Below are 23956 nucleotides of genomic sequence, written 5' to 3'. Positions count from 1 at the left end.
GTTGCCCTCTGTGATGATTTGATGTCACTTTGGCTGTGACTTGGCTCTGGATCTTGGGTAGCTGTCTCCTGAGAAGGTCCTCTCCTGGCACTGCGCATTGTTCTCTGCAGTGACTTGACATCACTTTGGCTGTGACTTAACTCTGGATCTTGGGTAACTTTCTCTTCAGAAGCATTTCTGGTACTGTGTGTTGCTCTCAGCAGGGATTTGGTGTCACTTTGGCTCGGCTTTTTGGTTGGTTTCTCTTTATTCCAAATTTCAGCCTCTGGCTTTGTCTGATTTCTGGATCTTAGTCTTAAGGACTGAATTACTGGCACTATGAATTTATCTTCTGCCACTTTCCCAGAGGGATCATCAGCCCTCTTCTTCTCCAGGGTATTCTCTATGCTGGGCTTGGGATCAGACCCTTGTATCTTGGTAGTGGTGATAGGCACCTTATTTTGCCTTCCAGACCTCAAACATGGAATTGCTTCAGTGGCTGCTGTTTCTTTCTGCTGATGGCTTTTTCTAGCAGGCACCTTTGTGGCTTCCTCTGTACATTTTACTTCTGATGAACTAGCTACGCTCAGAAGTCCCTCTGGCTCTGTGCTTCCTTTATTCCTACCTCTAGATCTTAAACCTCTGCCATCTTGAGTAGGAACTATGTGGTCTAGCAGCCTTTTGTCTTCATTGTCCTTGTCTATGGAGGGGTCCTCATGTATAGCAGACAGTGAGGGGGAGTACTGCATTTCCTTACCAAGACGCTTACTCTTCTGTCTTGTCTTGACACTTGTCTCCTGTTTTAGCGCCAGCTCTTTGCACTTCTCTTGGTGTCTCTTCCTTTGTGTCTGTCCAACCTCCTCTGAGTCAGCCATCTCAGGTGTCCTAAGTGGGCTTGGAGAGCTGTCCCCGCATCTAGTTTTCAGCCCTCGAGTTGCAGCTCTCTCTGTTAAGACTTTGTCCAAGGAACGGGCAACTGTTTTCTCCTCATCCTTGTTCACAGACACTCCAGCTGCTTCAACACCATAGTCTTCTATCTTAGCAGGGAAGTCTTTATTTGAGTGTGTCACCAGGTCAAAATTAGTGTTGATTTTCTTCCTAGGTACTAAAACTATCTTCTCTTTACTTGTAGATTTGCTATTTTCTTGCAAACTCTCCATTGGTTTTTCATCTTCCTCTATGGCCATAAGCTGTGCTGAACTAGCCAAACCCTCAATTTCTGGCAAATTTATACCAGTTTTACTTCTTCCTCTGGATCTTAAGGATACTGCCTTTTCTCTTCCAGGTCCATCTTGTAAGGTTTTCTTTTGGGATCTCTTCAGAGTCTTCTTTCCACTTTTATTTATTGGAATTGTTTCTGTTGATGGAAGCAATTGAAACTCTTGTGCTTCTGTGTCCATTGTGCATCTCCTCCGTCTGCGACAAAGGAATGTTACCTGATCCAGTTTTGCTTGATAATTTGGCTCAGCTGTCTCTACGTTCATCTCTGTTTCCACTTTTTGTGTGTGATGAGGCAAATATATAGAGTCTTGAAATTCTTGCCCGGTTTTGTTTCTGATTGTGTATCTTGTCCTTTGACTTATACCACTATCTTCTGTGTTCATTGGCCATAAATTTTCAGAGGCATTGGTATGGGATTCTGTAATGTAAAGGGATATAAATGTATTTATAAATATCTGTTAACATATATATATATTTGTAAGTATATATTTATAGAATCTGTTTCCCACAAAGCATCATATAGGTATAGCAACTTATTTTTTCACATAAGTTATTTTTTAAACTTAGCAAATGTGAAACTATCATGTAGCCTGTACTGGGAGCAGACTGAGACAGATGTATAGCCTAAAAGTAGTACCATGTTACAGCAGTAATCTATACTTTGAATTCTTAAGCTGTTCCTTAAAAAAAAAAAAATTAATTTTATCCAAACTCTTAAGTGTGATGAGTGTTGGAAAAACTATAGGTAAACAAAGACTTCTACTCACCATCTTCACAAGGATTACAGGAAGAGTTTACTTGGTTGTCTTCTGGTCCATCCTAAACACAAGATATCCGCAAAATTCCAGTCATACGTAAAGAAAATTTCAAAATTCAGCATGAACAACATACCCATATATAAACTCAAAGAATAATTTATTTGAAAGCTTCACATGGATTTATTTTCTAAGATGCTAGGAATCAATGATATTCAACGTAATGCCTTGTAATACTGTTCCAATAGAGAATCGATCATTTCTACCATGAGTCGGAATTGACTTTAACTGGTTACTAAAAAGTCATAAATAAGGAACTCAAGAAAATTTTCCACCACAATTGCTTAAATGTGATATAAATCAAATTTGACTATAACAATTTACTTAAAATAAACGCCCCATTAGACAGACAGTCTAATCCTTTAAAAATCACTTCTAAAATGGAACAGGAAAATCCCTTCTCTGGAATTTTGGCAAACTTCTCTCAATGCAGATATCTAACAATCCTGATAGATAATGTTCTTCTCAATGATACCCATTCCCTATTGATATTGTTTTAATGGATAAATTATAGCATTTATTAAACTATTTTCTACCCAGCAACCCTGGTAGCATTATCTAGAAAAACATAGACTTGATCTGCCTGCATTTTCACTGACCAATTTTTCACACATTTGAAGATGAACATAATTCCTTCACTTCCTGAGAAACTTAAAATTTGTAGAAATAGTTTTGACCAGTAGTTAATCTAAATTAACATAGTCCTTCTAGAAATCCCAAATGATTGATCACCTATAGTTATTCAGTGTCGAATGAAGACCCTCTGAAAAAGCATATCCAATTATAAAAGAATGTTACAGCTTTACAAATTACTATGTAAAATTTGACCCACCAGCCAATTCTCAGAAGGAAGGTTGGGCAATCTACTTATAGAGTGATTTGTTGTTGTTAGGTGTTGTTGAGTCAGACCTGACTTATAGCAACTCCTCCTTGGGTTTCCAAGGCAGTATCATGATGGAAGTAGATTGCCCCATCTTCCTTCTGAGGAGGGGCTGGCAGGTTTGAACCGCCAGCCTTCTGATTAGCAGTCAAATGCCTTAGGCACTACACCACCAGAGCCTTGGAAACCCAAAGGGGTCACTATGAGTCGGGTCCAACTCGATAGCACATAACAACAACATACAAAACTTGAGAACATGCTTTCCAGATGGCATTTACGATTACTGTTTTTACCTTATTTTTAGTTGCTGAATCAGTTGTTTCTTCACATGAAGCAGAGTCAACATCCATGAGCTTTTGTGGCCCTAGGTCTTCAACTAGACTTTCTTTTATGGCAGGTCTTCCTGGCAACTGGCTTTCTTGTAATTTCTCTGGACTTGTGAGAATACCTGAATCATTTTCTGTCAGAAATATATTAGCTGTGCTATCTACTTCTCCATGTATGCTAGGAGTCTTCGTAAGGCTCTTCAAGCCTGTCAGATTTTCTGTCCATTCAAATGAACGCTTTGGTGCTCTCACCAGGGTCTTGACAGCTGTCAGCTTTTCTGCTGGAGCTTTTTTTCTGGCAGGATTTCTCAAATGTTTTTTGATGCCCCTAAAAGGCTCTGGCTCCTCTTTGGGAGCTGTTCTGAGTTCTGTATTAACTGCCTGGTGTTCTAGCTGCACAGTGTGAGGTGAAGTTTTTAAGAGATTCAACGTCAAAGTCTCCATTGGTTCCAGTTTTATTTTTGATGATGTCAGCGGTGACTTGCCTGTTGACCTTACTACGAGTTCTGGTTTCTGTTTTGCTGGTTCACCTGGTTTCTTTGGTGCTGATGTGTGAGCTTTCATACCAGCTAGGTCTTCCATGAGCTCTGGGCTTGCATTAGGGTCTTTGCACAGTCTTGGGGACATTCTTGGCATTTCTCCTGATCTTGGTGTGCATTGTGGAGTTTTCTGAATCTTTTTATTGACATTACCATTTATTGACATCTGTAGTAATTCTGGTGTTTGCAAATCATCTTTACTGCCAGCCAGATTTTCCACAACCTCTGAATTTGCACTAGGGTCTCTCAGCAGTCTCAAAAACATTCTTGGAGTTTCTCCTGGTTTTGGAGTTTTGTGAATCTCTTTGTGAATTTCTTCGTCACTTATTGACAACTCTGGTGATTCCGATGTTGCCATATGATCTTTCATTTCAGACAGGTCTTCCACATGCTCTGGGCTTACATTAGGATCTCTCAGCAATCTTGGAGATATTCTTAGAGTTTCTCCTGACTTTGGTGTGTGTTTTGGAGTTTTCTGAATCTTTCCGTGGACATTCCTACTTACTGACTTCTGTGGTGATTCCAATGTTTGTATATGATCTTTCATGCCAGACAAGTTTTCCCTAAGCTCTGAACTTGCACTTGGGTCTCTCAACAGTGTCAGGTATGTGTTTGGTGCTTCTCCAACTTTGCATGTGTGTTCTGGAGTCTTCTGAATCTCTCTGTGGACTGCTTCATCACTTATTGACTGTCCTTGTGATTTTGGTGTTTGCATGTGATTGTTCATTCCAGACAGTTCTTCCATGACCTCTGACCTTACTTTAGGGTCTCTCAGCAGTCTTGGGTACACTTTTGGTGTTGCTCTAAATTTGAGTGTGTGTTTTGGAGTTTCCTGAATCTCTTTGTGGACGGTTTCATGACTTACTGACTCCCCTGATGATTCCACTGTTTGAGTATGAGTTTTCGTTCCAGACACATCTTCCATGACCTCTGAGCTTACGTTAGAGTCTCTTAGCAGTCTCAGGGATGTTCTTGAAGTTTCTCCTGACTTTGGTGTACGTTTTGGAGTTTTCTGGACTTTTCTATGGACTTCTTCATCACTTACTATCTCCCCTGGTGATTCTGGTGTTTGCTTACAAACTTTTATTCCAGCCAGGTCTTCCACAAGCTCTGGGCTTGCATTAGGGTTCCTCAGCAGTCTCAGGGCCATTCCTGGAGTTTCTTCTGAGTTTGGTGTGTATTTTGTAGTTTTCTGAACCTCTCTGTGGACTTCATCACTTATTAACACCCCTGGAGATTTGGGTGTTTGCATATGATCACTCATTCCGGACAGATCTTCCATGACCTTGAGACTTGCACCTGGGTTTCTTAGCAGTCTCAAGGATATTCTTGGAGATTCTCGTGACTTTGGTGTGTATTTTGGAGTTTTCCAAACCTCTTTGTGGACTTTCTCATCACCTATTGATGCCCCTGGTGATTTGGGTATTTGCATATGATCTTTTATTTCAGACAGGTCTTCCACAAGCTCTGGGTTTACAGTAGGGTCTCTCAGCTGTCTCAGAGACATTCTTGGAGTTTCTTCTAACTCTGACAGGCACTTTGGAGTCTTCTGGATCTTTCTGTGGACTTCTTCACCGCTTATTGGCTCCCCTGGTGATTCTGGTGTTCGAATATAAGCTTTCATTACAGCCAGGTCTTCCACAAGCTCTGGGCTTGCATTGGAGTCTCTCAGCAGTCTCAGGGACATTCTTGGAGTTTCTCCTGACTGTGGTGTACGTTTTGGAGTTTTACAAATCTCTCTGTGGACTTCTTCATCACTTGTTAATTCCCCTGGTGCTTTTGGTGTTAGTGCATGATCTTTCATTTCAAACAAATGTTTCACAAGCTCTGGGCTTGCGCTAGGGTCTCTGAGCAGTCTCAGGGACATTCTTGGAGTTTCTTCTAACTTTGATTTGCATTTTGGAGTTTTCCTGATCTTTCTGTGGATTTCTTCACCACTTATTGACTCCCCTGGTGATTTTGGTGTTTGCTTATAAGCTTTTATTCCAGCCAGGTCTTCTACAAGCTCTGGGCTTGCATTAGAGTTTCTCAGCAGTCTCAGGGACATTCTTGGAGTTTCTTCTGACTTTGATGTGTATTTTGGAGTTTTCCAAACCTCTCTGTGGACTTCTTCACCACTTATTGACTCCCCTGGAGACTTGGGTGTTTGCATAACATCATTCATTCTGGACGGATCTTCCATGACCTCTAGGCTTGTACTTGGGTTTCTCAGCAGTCTCAAGGACATTCTTGGAGTTTTTTGTGACTTTGGTGTGTATTTTGGAGTTTTCCGAACCTCTTTGTGGACTTCTTCATCACTTATTGACGCCCTTGGTGATTTGGGTGTTTGCATATGATCTTTTATTTCAGACAGGTCTTCCATAAGCTCTGGATTTACAGTAGGGTCTCTCAGCTGTCTCAGAGACATTCCTGGAGTTTCTTCTAACTTCGACAGGCATTTTGGAGTTTTCTGGGCCTTTCTATGAAGTTCTTCACCAGTTATTGACTCCACTCGTGGTTCTGGTGTTTGCATACTAGCTTTCATTATGGCCAGGTCTGCCACAAGCTCTGGGCTTATGCTAGAGTCTCTCAGCAGTCTCAGGGACATTCTTGGAATTTCTCCTGACTGTGGTGTATGTTTTGGAGTTTTACAAATCTCTCTGTGGACTTCTTCATCACTTATTAATTCCCCTGGTGATTTTGGTGTTAGCACATGATCTTTCATTTCAAACAAATGTTCCACAAGTTCTGGGCTTGCACTGGAGTCTCTCAGCAGTCTCAGAGACATTCTTGGAGTTTCCCCTGACTGTGGTGTATATTTTGGAGATTTACGAATCTTTCTGTGGACTTCTTTATCACTTATTAACTCCTCTGGTGCTTCCAGTGTTAGCATATGATCTTTCATTTCAAACAAATGTTCCATGAGCTCTGGGCTTGCACTGGAGTCTCTTAGCAGTCTCAGGGACATTCTTGGAGTTTCTCCTGACTGTGGTGTACGTTTTGGAGTTTTACAAATCTCTCTGTGGACTTCTTCATCACTTATTAATTCCCCTGGTGCTTTTGGTGTTGGTGTATGATCTTTCATTTCATACAAATGTTCCACAAGCTCTGGGCTTGCACTAGAGTCTCTCAGCAGTCTCAGGGACATTCTTGGAGTTTCTTTGAACTTTGATTTGCATTTTGGAGTTTTCTGGATCTTTCTATGGACTTCTTCACCACTTATTGACTCCCCTGGTGATTTTGGTATGTCCACATGTGCTTTCATTCCAGCCTGGTCTTCCACAAGCTCTGGGCTTACATTAGGGTTTCTCAGTGGTCTCAAGGAAGCTCTTGAATTTTCACCTGACTCTGGTGTGCATTTTGGAGTTTTATGACTCTTTCTCTGGATATCATCACTTATTGATTTCCATTGTGATTCTGGTGTGGACATTTGATCTTTCATGCTGGCCAGGTCTTTCACAAACTCTGGACTTGCACTTAGGTTTCTCTGCAGTCTTGGGGACATTCTAGGAGTTTCTCCTGACTTTGGTGTGTGTTTAAGAGTTTTCTGAATCTCTCCGTGCACTTCTTCACCACTTACTGATTTCCGTGGTAAGTCTGGCGTTGGTGTTTGATCTTTCATGCCACCCAGGTCTTCCACTAGCTCTGGGCTTACATTAGATGCTTTTAGCCATGTCTTCAAGGCTGACAGAGTTTCTCCTGGTTCTGTTTTCTGTTTTGACATTTTCTGTGAGATGTTTTCAACCTCTGCTGTTTGTTTTGTTGGAAGTTGTATTTCATCAACAGCATCTGTAGTAGAGAAATAATATTTGTTGTAAAGAAACAATAGTACTCATAAGTTATATTCAAAAACATCGTAATGGTAGGAAAAATTTTTGAAAAAAGTAAACCAACCCCAAGTTTCAAGTATTTCTCCTAATTTAGCTTCTTCAAACATCTCTGAACTTTTAATGCTGTCAGGACACACATTGCTTCTCTGTGGCTTTTCCTTCCCTGGAGTTTTGAACATTTCTGTCAGTCCTATTATAGGAAAATATGGGAAATGCAGTTAGCATATTACTTATACATGCAAACAAATATCTGAGCCCACATATACAACAACCAAATGATGAGAAATGAAAAAAAATCACTCCTAGACTTCCTGGTACATACAACATGATAGAAGGGGGAGATGCCATTAGTATTCTACAGGTAGTCCCTGGTTTACAAACCATATCCATCCTCCCTAAGAGTGTCCTTAAGTCAAATTTGTAAGTAAGTTGGAACAAGTGCATAAAGATTTTATTCAGCTTTACTTTAGAAAAGGCTCAAAACCTTTTCAATAATTCAAAAGCTGCATGTGTAGCAAGTGAAGGTAATTTTGGTGAAGAATTTGTTGTGCATACGGGTTGGTTCAATTGTTTCAAAGCGAAGGCAATTTTATGACATTGAAGGAGAAGTTGTGTGTAAATCAAACATTTATAACCCAGGGACTTACCTTCCTGTGCTCATTTTTTTTAGAAAGAACAAGGAGAAAATATAATCACATGTCTTTTCTTTTTGCATTCCCTTTGGAACAGAAATAAAATGAAGGCAGCTGGGGTCTGTAGTCTTCCAAACTAGTACCAAAACTCAGGTACCAGTAGGACAGCAACAGCTGGTCATCAGTGCTTTCCTTGCATGACCTGACTTCTAGTGCCAAAAATGCAGTGACCTCATGTTAGCTTCTAAAAGTAGTGGGTCCCACACCTCTGGACTTTATGCACAAATAAATGCCCCCACATTTTAGAAAATGACAAGCGGCTATTCCCTTAATCAAGGAACCATGGGTTATTAATATCTCTCTATATAATAACTTTCCAAAAGCATTGGCATAGTCAGAAAAAAGCACAATACAGAACTTTAAAGATGTCATTGTCTCAAAAACTTTTAAGACCACATGCTCTCCTTATTTCAATTCTGGCACTGATGGGTGACAAGATTTTCTCCATTTGGTATGTGTCTGCAGAATTTGTCTGAGAAACCTGTTCTGAAAGCTTTCATTGAAACCAGAACACTGACTTAAAAATCTCTTCCCTCTGGCTAGCTTTCAGGCCTTCCTTAAAATTCTCAGAATTCTGTCTTTAGCAGATACTGATTTATACAGTGAAAGTGACCCACACCAATGGCTAAAAATTTTGCACTCTCTTAGTGTCTTCAAAAAAGAAATGCCTGGGATAATTTCTGTCATGTATGCCAAGTAGCTAAAAGTCTATTTGTTTTATCTTCAAAAACTTTTTTACTGTCTTTAATGCTTTGAAACATATAATAGAACTATGATGCATGCATATCATGTATAAAAATGAACATATATACCTATATAGACATAAGCATATTGGGTGGCACATGCTCAAAATGTTTTTACTGGTGGGGCATGCAATCAAAAATTCTGGCTCTCGATCTTTACATTTCCTTATAGTTATATTTATTAATCCAAATGTGATTCTAATTGGAGATACCATATATAGGTGATACTAAAGAGTATGACTCTTCCAGCTTAAAATCTTCCAGGATAAAAAAGCAAGATTCCACCTCACTGCTTTAAATCTCACCTCCCTCCCAAAGTTTCCACAGTAAATCTATATAACTGGTAAATCCACATAACATGCTATGGAAAACCTGTGTTTTGACTGCAGTTCAAATATGGTATAGCCATCACAGACAAGTCACATCAGCTTTTTGCTGAAAGTGGAATATAAGTGGCAAGGTGGGCTCAACTGCTAATGATTTAAGGAAGCCTTTTCCCAAGGTTTTGTCTCAAGAAACAGTTAAGGTATCTAGGAGGAAAGCAAACCTTGAAGCCAAACTGCTCAAACAACACTGCTGCCACTTGAGGACGACATCCAAGCATTAATCGGGGGGTGGGGGTCGGGAGCAGTTACAGCTGCTGTGCTATGAAAAGTCTGCTTCCTTCACCATGAAGCAGCTTCCTGTTTTCTAGACACAACACTGCTCGCTGAGGTACAGACTTGCATTGGACCTTTTTGTCCACACTTCATGTGGTACACATGACCCCAAGAATGTTGGTTTGAAGTACTCCAAACCAAGTTCCTCTTCCTTGAATAAAATTATGACCTCAAGAAATAGAAAACATGATTTTACCACCCCACTCACAGCAGATAATCAATACAGGCAGACCTCGGAGACAGTTGCAGTTTCAGTTCCAAGGTCACCACAATAAAGTGAGTATCAACAATAAAGTGAGTATCAACAATAAAGTGAGTCACACAAATGTTGTGGTTTGCCAGTGCTTATAAAAGTTATGTTTACCCTATAGTATAGCCTATTAAGTATGTCATAGCATTATGAAAAAGTTTGATATAATGTGAGAAATATCAAAATGAGACAAGACATGAAGTGAGCACCTGCTGTTAGAAAAATGGCGCCGATAGGCTTGTTCGATGCAGAGTTGCCACAGACCTTTGATCTGTAAAAAATGTGATATCTGCAAAGCACAATAAAATAAGGTATACCTGTATAGCACCTATAGTGCTATAGGAACAAAAAGGCTTATATAATTTATGAGAGCTATGGCTATGTTTTTACCTGAAAAATCTTCAGTATAGTTACTTTTCTTATTCAAAATAAAGTTGTTTAACATTCTGTAGGGCCGAGCAGGAATGCTGACTTTGTCAACATGAGCTCTCCCTATTATTATTGTGCAGGGAGAGTTTGCATGGCCTGTACTAAAGGGGTTTTCAGTGTGGTCCAGAGGCTTCTGTAGAAAAAAATGAGAAAATTAACAATACTTCAAAACATAAATCTACCCTAAAATCATGTTAAATAATAATATAATTACATGTGAGAGCAACTGAAAGTGGAGCCTCATACCTGTGGAGTACGATGCCTTCTTTGTTTTTTCATTTTGTGTCTTGGAGCGTCTTGCTTTACCTGTTTAACTTGTTGTTTCTTAGTACCCAATTTTACTATATCTGCCCATGATTTGCCAGCTGTCAAAGGGAAAACATTTATCTTCAAAAACCAGGACAAATGGGGAAATTCTCTTACAAATATACTTGCTAATCAAACAAACAAAACACTAACCAGAAAATTTTGCATTAGAAGAGCTACTCCTCCTCTTCGGATAAATTATTTGCAGGGTGTTTTTATCTACAGACTTTCTCCTGGAAGGTACTTTGTCACTCTTTCTCTTAGGAGTGCTAAGTCGCTGAGATTCACTGCCATTAGAGGTAGATGATGATTTCACTTCCAAAAGGATGTTTGAAGGAGACTCTCCTTTTTCTGGAGCTGGAGATTGTTCCTGACACAACTGAAATGTTCAGAAGAAACCTTACCAAGCATGTATTGTCTAACATGACAATGAATGCTGAAAAACTATGTGATGAGGAATTCAGCTTTTTCAGTCTTGAGGCAGCCAACATTTAAGCCACACTTCCACTGTGTCTTATGTCTAAGAGACAGGGGGGAGTCAAGCCCACTCATTTTAGGAAAAGATGAAGAAAAGAAAAGCAGCCAACAAGTTCTAACGGAGGAATTTCAGGCAAGAGGTAGGAAGAACTTTCTGGTGAGTGAGAGGCAAGTGAGCTCTGGCCTCATTGGGGTGAGATCCCGTCTTTGGTCCAGCCACCTTCATCTAGGTAGAAGCAGGGTTGCTAACTCCGTGAGGCACTATAAAGGGGAGGGACAGTGCCATCCCTCACTGCTCTTTCTGAAACAAGAAGGAAATGGGGACTGCACAGGCTTCTAATAAAGGAGATCTCTGGGCACAGGAGAGGACACCACTGCATAGGGTAGGTGATGAAAAGTTTTAAATAGCTGATCACCCTAGATAAATGTCTTCTGCCACCCAAGGGTTTGTTTTTCACTCAACAGTTAAATACCTTATACATAACCGTAGAATTCTAAAGCCAACTAAAGCACAATCCTTATGGTTATATTTTGTGATATATCCAAATTACTTTTTCTTACAGGTTTTCCATGGTAACTGCAGGTTATCTGACCCCATAAGCATGGCTGGGAGGGGACCTAGCACACCCTTTTTATGAAATGGAGAAAGAGCTATACAGCTTGCTTGTGGCCAGGCCAGATTCTAGTTTTCTAGAACCCAATTAAATGAGCCCTCATTTATACTTCTTTTTTTCCCCCCAATTCTTAATTGTACTTCTACTTGTTTCAACGAGTTTGGAAAGACAGTGTACCAAGTGTGTAAGCATTAACTATGAATTAGGTTACTAGCTGTTAAACTTACCTTCATGATCTTAAGAACAGTTGGAGCAGGGGTCCCAAGAGACTTTCGTTTTCCAGGAGTTTCTCCTCGTTTGAGAGGTGTGTTAGGTGGCAGATTTTCATCAAATAACTCAGGTCTGAGACTGCCACCAAAGGAGACCCTTCGTCTCTTGAGTGACATTTCTTCATTCTTATTTTCATCTTAAATAAAAGAAATGAAAAACTATACCACTACATAAAATTTGTTTCGAATTACTATTGAAGACTGATAGCAGGTGAAAGTCATTAATGCCTCTGAGTTGTACGCTTAAAAACCATTACAATGGCAAGCTTTTTGTTATATGTATTTTACCACAAGGTAGTTTTTAAAAAATATATCACATTAATCATTTTTACATTGACTACCAGTCAAAATCATAACAATTTGGGCATATTAGGTTAAATAGAAAGTTATTAGAATTCTGAAAAATCACTCTTAAAGGCTAATCAATTTAACCTGTATTGGAAACTACCATCAGCATCACTTTCACGATCCTACAATGTGATGCTACAGCTGCTCCAAGAGTCCATGAGAGATCTGAGGACAAACTACTCAAAGTTCCAGTCCTGATTTCAGAGGACAATGAGTTGTGTAGAGTGCTGAGGATCTGACCTAGACATCGTCTATAAGCGATGAGTCTACAGAGAACTTTTACAGACACGTGCTGATGCCTCCTCCCCGCCTGCCTCATGAAGAGAGTTCCTGGGCAGTGGGAAGTCCTCCAGGTCACTCTGGAGGCCACTGGTAGCAGCCCCCCCCCACTTCATCTTTGTGGCCCTCTGGTCAGCATGGGTCCCTTGTCTAAGTGATGCTTCCCCTTCGTAGACCAGGGCCCTGTGACTGGTGTGCACTCGGCTGATCTACTGCAGCTGGAGCACAGACACCAGGATGCCTGCAGTAGGCTGGCTGGAGAGCTTTCCTCTCTAAAACCAGCCCTGAAAACTGCACCAGGTCTCAAGGAGCTGCCATGCCTACTCGAAAGGTCATACCTCTCACTTACTGTGTGACCTTGGGGTATCGGTCTCCCCACATTACAGGGAGATGATAACCATACCTCCACCTCTTGGGAATCCTGCTCCCTGAGGATCAAACATGCCCGTCGTGAAGCAGGTAGGATAGTGCCTGGCACATGGGAGTCACTGTGTGTCTCAGATGTTCTATTGAAGGTCCCCGTGAGCACAGGGCAGTGTTTTATATGAAACTGCTTACAGGAGAGCCTGAGAACAGGTGAGAAACACAGAGAGCCACCCCTATATTCAGATTCTCCAGGGATGTGTCATTTGACTTAATCCAGACTCCAACTCAGAGGGGGCAGGTGCTGTGTAGCTTAGAATGAAGTCCTGTTAGAAGAGCACCACTGTGGTTTTTTTCCTTTATGTCATAGATGGATCACAGGTTCAGGTATGATTTTGGACCTCTGTCTACCTAGAGAGGCACAGGTGGTTCATTGGTAGAATTCTCACCTTCCACTCATAAGATTCAGCTCTATTCCTGGCCAGTGACCCTCAAGCACAGCCAGTACCTATCTATCAGTGGAGGCTTGCAAGTTGCTATGATACTGAACATGTCTCAGTAGAGCTTCCAGACTAAGACTAGGAAGAAAGGCCTGGTAATGTACTTCTGAAAACTGGCCAGTTAAAACCCTAGGATCACAACCAATCATGTGGATGGCACAAGACTGGGCAGCATTTTAGTCCCTCGTCTGAGTGAGGGGCCAACTCATCTGTAGCTGACAGCATCTTCCTATATCCTTCCTGCTATCTGCTTTCCTGGGAGCTCTGGTAGCATAGTGGCTAAGGCACTTGACTGCTAACCAGAAGGCTGGCGGTTCAAACCCACCAGCCACTCCTCGGAAGGAAGATGGGGCAATCTACTTCCGTAGTGATACTGCCTCGGAAACCCAAGGAGGGGTCGCTATTCGTCGGGTCCGACTCGATGGCATATAACAACAACAACAACAACAACATCTGCTTTCCTAACTTCCTCTCTCACACATCTTCTCTATTAACCTGTCTGTGCCGACAGTGATCTTATACCCAGTAGAGTATCTACTATAGAGCCGATCACTGTGATGAATGCAGTTCCTCTATTAGCTCATGTCTAGATAGAAGACAGGTGTGCAAAGTTTTGGGGAAAATACATCCACATTTAAATAAACTTACTGCTCTCTGATGTAGAATGAGCAGAGCTCCCTTGGAGGGATGCAGTGACTACAGGAGATCCAAGGCTCATCTTATGCTTCCTCTGAGCAGCAGTCGGAGTCTTCCTTTCATGAGGAAGAACTCGAGTGAGAAATGTCTGTGGGCCCAGGTGTGCCTCTGTAGACTGAGGTGGAACTTGAGCATCCGCAGGGAAGCCCACTTTCTTTTCAGGAGAGAGCTGTGAAGGAGCAGCATGTCCCACTTGTCTCAGTGGTTCCTGTGAATTGGCAAAATAGGAACAGTGATTAAAATGCCTTTGTGACTACGGATAGTTGTAATTAGGAAAATATTCTTTCTACTGACAATCTTCTTTACAGACTATGACTATATAACTTTTAGAGACTTCACTTACTAGTGAATAAGCCCAAGACGGATATGTGCCAATGGTCATTACTAGATAACTTTTAAAAAACATATGGTAATTTACATAATAAACAAGAAGCTTGAGACTTAAACCTCAGTCAGTTTTTGTAACTTCGTTAAATGTTTCCCCGTATACGAAGGAAGAGCTATAGTTAAATTAAACATCACCTACGCAGCCTTTCTGTTCACCACCAGAGGGACAGAGAGACTTACTTATAATCAGTTTGGGCAGTGATCGGCCTAGGACCGACCTTCACTGAGTTGAGGCTCCATGTAGCATGTCTCTAAGAGCTCAGAAGTGAAGGCAAGAGCAACAGCAATGTGTCCACAACACCCCAACCGTAGCACCTGTGAGTGGTTTCTGTATCTTGACTTGGCACACCCATCAACAGTGCCTTACCTTCCTCCATGTGGAAATCTAGGGTGGGTTCAGGGAGCAACTAAAGAATTACACATAATGAGATACAGAAGCAGCATTGTTTCAAGGGAGGAAAACGGTACCATCTGAATTATTACATGGGGCGAGGTGAAGGGGAGGTTAGAGCCACAGAATATACACCAAAGCCAAAGAACTCAACATCTTTCAACTAAAGAATTATACATGAGATACAGAAGCAGCATTGTTTCAGGGGAGGAAAATGGTATCATCTGAATTATTACATGGGGGGAAGGGACTGAGGGGCTCAGATCACAGAATATCACACCAAAGTCAAAGTACTCAGATTCTTTCTTTACAGTTTTAAATTGTTTAGTACTAACCAGCGCTTCTCACAATGGATGTGTGAGGGACGAGTCTTTTATTTCCCATCTCAAAAGAACCAATAATTGTATAAGAAATAAAAGTTAATTGTTAAAAAAATGTACAAAATATATGCCCATTCTTTTGTATTATGTTCAAAATTGCTCTAAAATTACTCCATCAGATTGCTCTCTCAGCACTCAGTTTTAATACTTGATTACAGACTAGTAACATACACTGTTCATAGATCATTTAGTACTTATCTAACCCACGGTTCAGTCAGCATTTTTCCCCTATACCTACTAACAGGTTAGGATGGTGGTTAGTGTCTTAAAAAACAAACCACACCATTGCCATTGAGTCAATTCCAACTCACAGCTACCTACCTATAAGACAGAACAGAACTTCCCTGTAGGGTTTCCAAGGCCATGATCTTTACAGACGCATGATGCCCCATCTTTCTCCTGCGGAGTGGCTGGTAGGTTCGAATTGCCCACCTTTCAGTTAGCAGTTGAGTGCTTAACCCCTGTGTCACCAGGGCTCCTGCTAATGTCTGGGGTCCCCCAAAAACTAGCTGTCCCACGGGAGCTTATGAGCAGCAGGCTCAACATTATAGTGCTCCTCTAGGGAAGACGCAATGCTTAGCAATGGTGGAGACCTTGAAATTGAAGCACCTATTGCTAAAATGAGCTCTGGTGGTGTAGTGCCTAAGACATTTGACTGCTAACCAGAAAGCTGATGGTTCAAGCCCTCCAGCCACTCCTCGGAAGGAAGATTGGGCAATCTGCTTCCCTAGAGATATGGCCTCAGAAACCCAAGGAAGGGTTGCTATGAGTCAAAAAGACTCGATGGCAGTGAGTTTGGTTGTTATTTTTTTTCCCCCAGTGGTGTAAAAAGTTAAGCCTCAGCTACTGATCAAAGGCTAGCAGTTGATTCACCCAGAGGTGCCTTAGAAGAAAGTCTGGGCTACCTGCTTTCTCAAAGATCAAAGCACATTTCTACTCTGAAACACATGGGGTTGCCATGAGTTGGAATTGACTCAATGGCATCCGGTTAATAGCTAATTTCAAGTGTACCTGTGAGAAGTCTAAGCCAGTGCATTCCAACTTCGCTCATATTACACTAACTTGGGAAGCTTCCTCAAAAATAGGAAAATGGAAATTCTAAAGACTTAATCTGAAACATACAAAATCAGGAGTTCCAGGGCTGGGCCCAGTGGTGGTTTAATAAACAGCACTGTTTGGAATACCTGTTCTACACTGAGGCTTCCCTCCCATGACAAAGCACAGTACCTCTCCTCTAGTTGCAGGTCATCTATCAAAAGTGAGAAGCATGTGTGGCCCTAAGAACTTACATGGTACGATTTTTTCAGACACATGAAGATGGATGAGCACAGTAACTGAGAAACAATGGAGCCACATGATAAAATGAAGTGGTTTGCAAACTAGTTGTGTTGTGGTGTGTTCCAGCTATAGGTTTGTAAAAAATAAGATCACAAGGGGCTCTAGGAGTCTTTTGGGACAAAAGTGTCTGCCTGACTTATTACTCTTATTTTGAATAGCACAGAGGAACTATAATTTTAGATTATTTCAATATGTCTAAGTTCAATTTGTTTGTAATACCCTAGTTACATTCTCCTACTATAACCAATGAGTCATATTCCTCGTCACTGATTTAAAGTGACTGATTAAAGAGAAACCATTATTTATATATTAAAAAAAAAAAAAAAACTCACTGCCATCGAGTCTATTCTGATTCAGAGCAACCCCCTTTTGGTTTCCAAGGTGGTAAAGCTTTACAGAAATAGATTGCCTCATCTTCCTTCCATGGAGCAGCAGGTAGATTTGAACTGCCAACCTTCTGGTTAGCAGGCAAATGCCTTAGGCATTGCACCACCAGAGCTCCTTTAAAGGACATACAGAAGAGTTTATATCAGCATGCAAAAGAAGCAGAGCCAAATTTTAGATTATATTTAGATAATATTTTTCATCACCTCTTTGTATTGTTGTTCTGGATGTTCAGTTGAGTTGCTTCCTTCAGGAAGACTTCCAGATTCAAACCTGCAGTGCACAGAATGACAGACAGATTCAGATGGAAGTTTGGTATACCACTGGTAAAGTTTCCATGTCTGGTTACTGTTCAGGACCAAGGAATAAACTTCAGAGTCCGTCCCAGGTATTACCTATCAATGGAAATGGCTTCAGAGTTAGAGTAGTTAAAATAATTTTGCTATGTTACCTCAAGTTTCCTTTGGAACACCACTGTTTGAGGCTGGTGACCCAGATTAATTCCTTTGGATGAATATATAGTCTGGGGAATGTGGTTTTGTTTTTCTCTATGAGGGCTTTGTTGTGTTTGAATATTACTGAAAATGATCCAGTACAGGGAAAAATTGCTAGAGTGCGTTCTCTCTCCTGCAAGAGGGCCTCAGTGGGCGAAGAAAAGGGATCTGTATGTTGGCTTAAGGTAGGAACGAAGACAGTTTATTTTAAGGGGAAAGGCAGAGGATATGACTACAGATACAGGTAGACTTGTAGATTAAGACATTTAAATCCTATATAGTTAGTTTCTATTTCTGCAATGGGAGACTTGGAAATTGGGACCAGCTCTGGGACTGCTTTGTTTCTGGAGGCAGAAACAAGAGACTCTGTACAGACCCAGATGTGGATCCCAATACCATGTCATTGGTCAATCTTTAAAATAACCAAGTTTATTATGCCCAAAGAGATTAAAGGTGAAGAATTTTGGCCAATAAATAAAGTCAATCTTAGTGGAAGATTGCTGCACACCTCTCACAAGAAATAGTAAGCAGGGAAAAGGTATTCCAAGAATTGAATCTAGTGGACATACAGATAGAACACTGTATTCAGCAACTGCAGAGTATACATACTTTTCAAACACGGAGGACACATTATAGAATTAACCATATCTCATCACACATTTCTAAAATAGGAAATTATACAAATGTCCATCCAATAGAAAAATAAATGATATAAAATTGTGTGTATGATTTCAGAGAAATTCTTACGCAAAGAGAAGAAACAAATGACTCTACTGATAAGCATATGAATCTCATAAACCTAAGAGTTAAAGAAGTCAGATGAGTACCTCACGATTCTGTTTCTATGGAAGTTAATAAAGACAGGCAAAGTGGTATTTAGAGAAGCATGCTTAGGTAGTAAAGTGCCAAAGGCTTTTGTGATGTCACATAATGTTTACTTAGCAAGAGGAGCAAGACAGCAGGAAGGCAGCTTTTGGAGATGCTCCCTTGTATGACTGCGTGACGAGTGAGGGCCTCATGGGTTTGCAAGTCATGATAAACTGAGCTGCACACTTTGTCTTGTGCCCTCTACTATGCATGTGCTTACTTTAAAATAAAGCAACTAGGAAATGCATGCAGTCACACACAGCTGGTCTTGGCAGTCACGTGACCAACCAGCTTCCTGAGGAGCAGGCCACCCTGGCTTTGTGTGCGCAAACGCTTGAATTTAGATCACATTTTAGCCCCCTTTCTCATTCCTTGTAAAGAAGTCACTATGGGAACAGCAGTATGAAACACTTGGACAGTTACTAACATTAAAGAGAATTCATAGTTGGACTGTGGGGTTAATTGGAATGTGCTGTTTATGGGAAACCCCATTAGTTTTTACCTACCTGAAAGATCGATCAATAATAGTTATTATATCTCCATGTTTGAGTTTTACTGGTTCATTAACAGGGGCTCCATTTAATTGTGTTGGATTAGAAGTACTGAGATTAATCAACAGTGCCTACAAGCAGAAAGAAGGGACAAATGTGTAACTAATAAGTAGTTAAAAAGTGATATACAAAGTTTTTAGAAACAACAAATACACTGACCTCCTCCTGCTGGACGTCAATTTTGCAGTGTTGCTGGGACACCACAGGAAGCTGGATGCGGATGTCACATTCGAGGCCTCTAAATTATAAGAAGGAAGTTTTTTTTTTGGGGGGGGGCTTGTACCATTTTGAAAAATTACCTCAAATTTTCTAAATAAAAAGATTGACTATTATTGTTTAGTATAAAAATACAGATCACACAACATTTGACCTTTCAACACTTTTCATGGTGTAATTCAGTGAGACCAACTACAGTCATGTGCATCTGTGGCCAACATGTTGCCCAGTTGTCCATCCCCATAAGCAGAAGTTCTAAACAATGAGCCCCCTTCCCCCTCGTTCCCACCCCTGGCAGGCATTAAACTCTGATCTGGAAGCCATTTGCCATCCCAGGTATTTCATATTAGTGAGATCATATGATAGTTTTGACTAGTGTATCTGACCCCTGCATGCGATGACATAAAGCTATAACAAGTGGGACAATGTAAATGATCTTCACATGATGCAATTTTCACAAATATTTTGTAAGCAACTCTTTTCTATATTTGAAACTTAAAAGTTCTTAAAAAGAATGACAATGGGAAATACCCATCATAATCCAAAACTTCATTTACTTTTATTACAACAGCCATGCTTACATAAATGCAGGACTTTAAGTCACTTTGGAGAAAGACTCATTCATTATTTTGAATATCCAGCCTAGGCTTTTTGTTCTGTAAACTACTGTGTTACAAGATGTAACCATCCCCACAAGTGTTTGTTTTACACTAAACTGTGCCTCAGTTTTTTCACTTACAAAAAGGAGATTATGTCAGCATTAGCCTGGTGGTGTTTAAAGATTCAGTAAGTAAATTGTACAGTGAAACCTGCATGAGCCAGCAGTCCAGGGGCTGCCTTGGTTGTGCAGGTCTCTCACAAGTTTTCCACCTTTCACAGGGTGCAGTCTTACTACTTTTCTACCACTGTCTATTAGTGGTAAACATTTGAGTTTACCTTCTCTGACAGGTTTCCATCTTACATAGATTCTAGCTTTCACAGGTTTTACTGTACATAGCAATCATTTGTGTGACCCATAGTAAATGCTCGTTATGTGTAAGATTTTTATTGTTTTAAAATTGCATGGCATTAGCTGACAGATTTTAAAATCTCATAACATTAAAAGTACTAATCTACAAGCAACCAATAAAGCAGTATCTAGATTGAACATGTCTTTCCATAGAAAGCTAACATCAGCACAAGGCACTAGAAGGGAGTATTCCTAAACATACATATTAGCTAATGCAGAGTTTTTTAATCAGTGCCCCTTGCCTCTGTGGTGTTCTTGTTGCAGTGTCTCAGTCTGTAAACTAAATTTGAGCGAACTACCTAACTCCTCTCTGTTCTACATATGGGAGTCTGGATGGTTGAGCAGCTCAGCTGCTTACTTAAAGTTTGGAGGTTTAAGTCCACCTACAGGCATCTCAGAAGAAAGGCCTGGTGGTTTACTTCAGAAAAATCAGTTCTTGAAAACCCTACACAGCACAGTTCTCCTTCGACACACACGGGGTTGTCATGAGTCAGTCAACTCAAAGGCAAGTGGTTCTGGTTCTCAATATAAACCTGTGGAGTCTAAGAATAGCTTCCTTCCCATGTCATATCACTACACATGTGTGAATCATTTCTGAATGATTAAATCTTGCATAAAAATGCAATCATTGCTATATAATAACTGCAATTACTGCCATTTGAGCTGAAGTTTCTATTTTGTTTTGTTTTCTGTTGCAGAGAAAGAAAACTATGGGAAGTGGACAGCTACTTTAAGCCAAAGAACAGACTTTGATTTTTAGGTATTAGCACATCCCAACAAGAGAACATCTCATTGGAACTGAGTTTGGCTGGCAGAAGACTGCCAGCTAGAATCACTGTCTATCAGTGTTTCCAAACCTTGGCACTGTTAACATTTGGGCCAGATAATTCTGTTGTGGCAAGTCTGTGCATTGTAGGGTACTCAGCAACATCCCTAACCTCTATTCCTTGATGCTAGTGACATATTCCTCCCCTACTTTGACATCAAAAATTATCTCCAGACATTGCCAAATATCTCCTGGGGGGTCCAAATGCTCTTGGTTAAGAACCACTGCAATATGCTGATTGCAAATCCAAATCTCCAACCCCTATTTCTGTTGGATACCTAGGAGTGTGCTAGCTATTGATCACCACCTCCTATAGGCCTAACAGCAAGCAGTCAAGGCCCTGAGTACATAACTATTAACAAGGTAGTTCTTGTCTTAGGGAGCTCAGGCTAGAAGAAAAGACAAACCATAAGCACTCCTCACCAGTGCTGTGGTTTATGGAAGACAAGAAGAATGTTCATTAAAGGCTTCATCTGACCTGACATTTAGACAGACACTTGAATAACAGAAAGCAGTCACTCATATAAGAGGGTAGGGAGAACATTCAAGCCATAATGTCCAAACAGCCTAAAAGCACCAAGAACTGGTGTGCCTTTGGTGGGGCTGGAACATGTAGGTGATGGGGCTGGTAGCATAGGTGAGGCTCAAATAAGAGTTGGGCCAGACCATACAGGACTTTGCAGGGAGAGTCATCTTATCATCTGTCTAAATGTGAAGAACATCCTAGAGAATGGAAGGAGTATTCTTAAGTACTATACTGTTAAACAGGGACAAGAGGAGTAAACCAGACTGCCCGATAAACCAGGATGCAAGGGGATAGACTTAAGAGGCCATGGTATATACTAATAGTTTAGTTGTTGTTGATGTTTTCATGGCTGAAGACAGTGCCTTGTACATTTTATTGGGAACTTTGTATAGCTACCACTATTAAACACACACACACACACACACACACACACAATATTGGTAAGTAAAGATGATGAAAGGGAAAAAGTGCTATTCTAAACTCATTGTCCTCGAGTGGATCCCAACCCATAGAGATGCGGCCTTGGGTTTCCAAGGTGGTATCTCTACCCAAGGCGGTATCTCTATGGAAGTAGACTGCTCAACCTTCCTTCTGAGGAGTGGCTGGTGGGTTTGAACCACCAACCTTCTGGTTAGCAGTCAAATGCATTACACCAACAGAGCGCTATTCTATGGTAACCTTTTATCTCTAGGGCTCTAAAGAAATTGTAGAGAATTATATTAAAAAAAAAAAAATCCTACTCAATAAATAGTAATACTAAGTCACGTGTTACATAATCTAGCAATGGAAATTCTGTCCTTAAAAGCTCAGTCTGAAAACTGAGTTACGACTGCCACCAAAACAGGAAGGAAACAAAATGTGAGAAGTTCTCAAAACACAAACGCCATTTTCACTTTTCCAATAAGAGCAGCTCTGGTAGCGCACTTGACTGCTAACCAGAAAGAAGGCTGGCTGTTCAAACCACTAAGCCACTCCTCGGAAGGAAGATGGAACAATCTACTTCCATAGTGATAGTGCCTGGGCAACCCAGGGAGGGGTCGCTGTGAGGTGGTCTGACTCCAGGGCACATGGCAACAACAAGGCAAGGATAGGTGCTTTCCTTCATTCCTCAACACTGTCCCCTAGTGGCCAATGACAGCTGCTGTCGGATAACCGCAGTAGCCTTATCAGGATTACCTGAAGCCAGTTAGAATTTGAGAATCTCACTATGAGTGGGGGTCCACTCGATGGCACATAACAACCACCACCATCTTTCTCCATCTAAAGACCAGTCCCTGGAGAAGGACATCCTCCTTGGTGAAGTACAGGATCAACCCAAAAGAGGAAGATCGTCAGACACACACAGTACCTGCAACAATGGGCTCGACCACAGCAACGACTGTGAAAACAGTGCAGGACCCTGCAGTGTTTCGTTCAGTTGTACATAGGGTCCCTATGGGTAGGAACTGACTCAAAGGCACCAAACAACAATTGTAAACTAGTTATAAAATTCGTGTTTGAGTTTTTAAAACACAGCTACATGAACTTTATGTGCAACAAGTGAAGAATTGTCAAGTTAACAGGAAGCACCAAGGAAATGGGGGAGAATTCTAGAGCCCTGTCTCCAGCGTGGTCTTTGGTCCCACAGCACTTACCTTCCGAATAAGCAGGTGTGGCGACACAAAGGGAAATGGGTCCCGTCGCTCCCTGTCCGCCTTATGATGACCAGGCGTCCCAAAGGCCCCATGGTAGGTTCGCCACGGGCAAACTTACCCACAACGACACGCCACTGAAGCAAACAAAAGGGAAACGCTCACCCTCTGAGCATGGCGCCAAGAAGCCTCTTTCGCGCGAAAAATTCGTTCTAGTGGTTGTGTCCGGTGACCCTCCCTGGCTGCCGCCCGGGCCACACCTGGGCTGACACCGGTCAAAACGCCAGCCAGCACCCCAGGCGGCCTCCGGGCGCCCCGTAACAGACGCCGCTGGACTCGCCTAGGAATTGCGGAGCGTTCCCCACGCCAGCCGCCAGGCAGCGCCGCGCGCAGTCGCCCAGGGCCCAGCCAGCGCCGCAGGAGCCTCCCGGACAGAGCTCGGCCGCTCACTGGGTAGAGTCGCTGACCACTGTCATCTTCCGTCCGAGCTCAGGTCCACGCACTGTCCTCACCAGGGCGTCGGGACGCCACCGCCCCATTGCAGCCGCAGACCTCGTCCGGCGCCCACCACGCGGAAGCCGTGGACACCTTCAGTCCCAGACACCGTCGCTCATGTCAGCCCTGACACCGCGGGCCTCCCTCAGGCTCTGTCATCAACGCCCCCGTCAGCCCCCGACACCGCGAGCTTCCCTCGGCGGGTCAGTACCGGCCGGCCTCAGGCCCGACAACGTCGGCCCCCGTCAGCCGTCAGCCCCCAACACC

At 41.8% G+C, this 23956-nt stretch overlaps 1 protein-coding gene across 1 annotated transcript in view; it reads right to left on the bottom strand.

The window, feature by feature from the left end:
- Positions 1-23289, bottom strand: part of MKI67 (marker of proliferation Ki-67) — a 37481-nt gene extending 14192 nt beyond the window's left edge. Inside the window, 9 exon segments of the mRNA XM_007936886.1 lie at positions 7675-7759; positions 10304-10475; positions 10589-10729; positions 11967-12167; positions 14376-14402; positions 17281-17347; positions 18942-19057; positions 19146-19224; positions 23198-23289. Of these exon segments, the coding sequence (XP_007935077.1) occupies positions 7675-7759; positions 10304-10475; positions 10589-10729; positions 11967-12167; positions 14376-14402; positions 17281-17347; positions 18942-19057; positions 19146-19224; positions 23198-23289 (980 nt within the window).
- Positions 23290-23956: the final 667 nt, after the last annotated feature.

Source organism: Orycteropus afer, unplaced genomic scaffold (genome assembly GCF_000298275.1).
Source record: "Orycteropus afer afer isolate SDZICR_OR568_19922 unplaced genomic scaffold, OryAfe1.0 scaffold00038, whole genome shotgun sequence".
Taxonomy (NCBI): domain Eukaryota; kingdom Metazoa; phylum Chordata; class Mammalia; order Tubulidentata; family Orycteropodidae; genus Orycteropus; species Orycteropus afer.
This window is presented reverse-complemented; position numbering and strand designations above follow the sequence as displayed.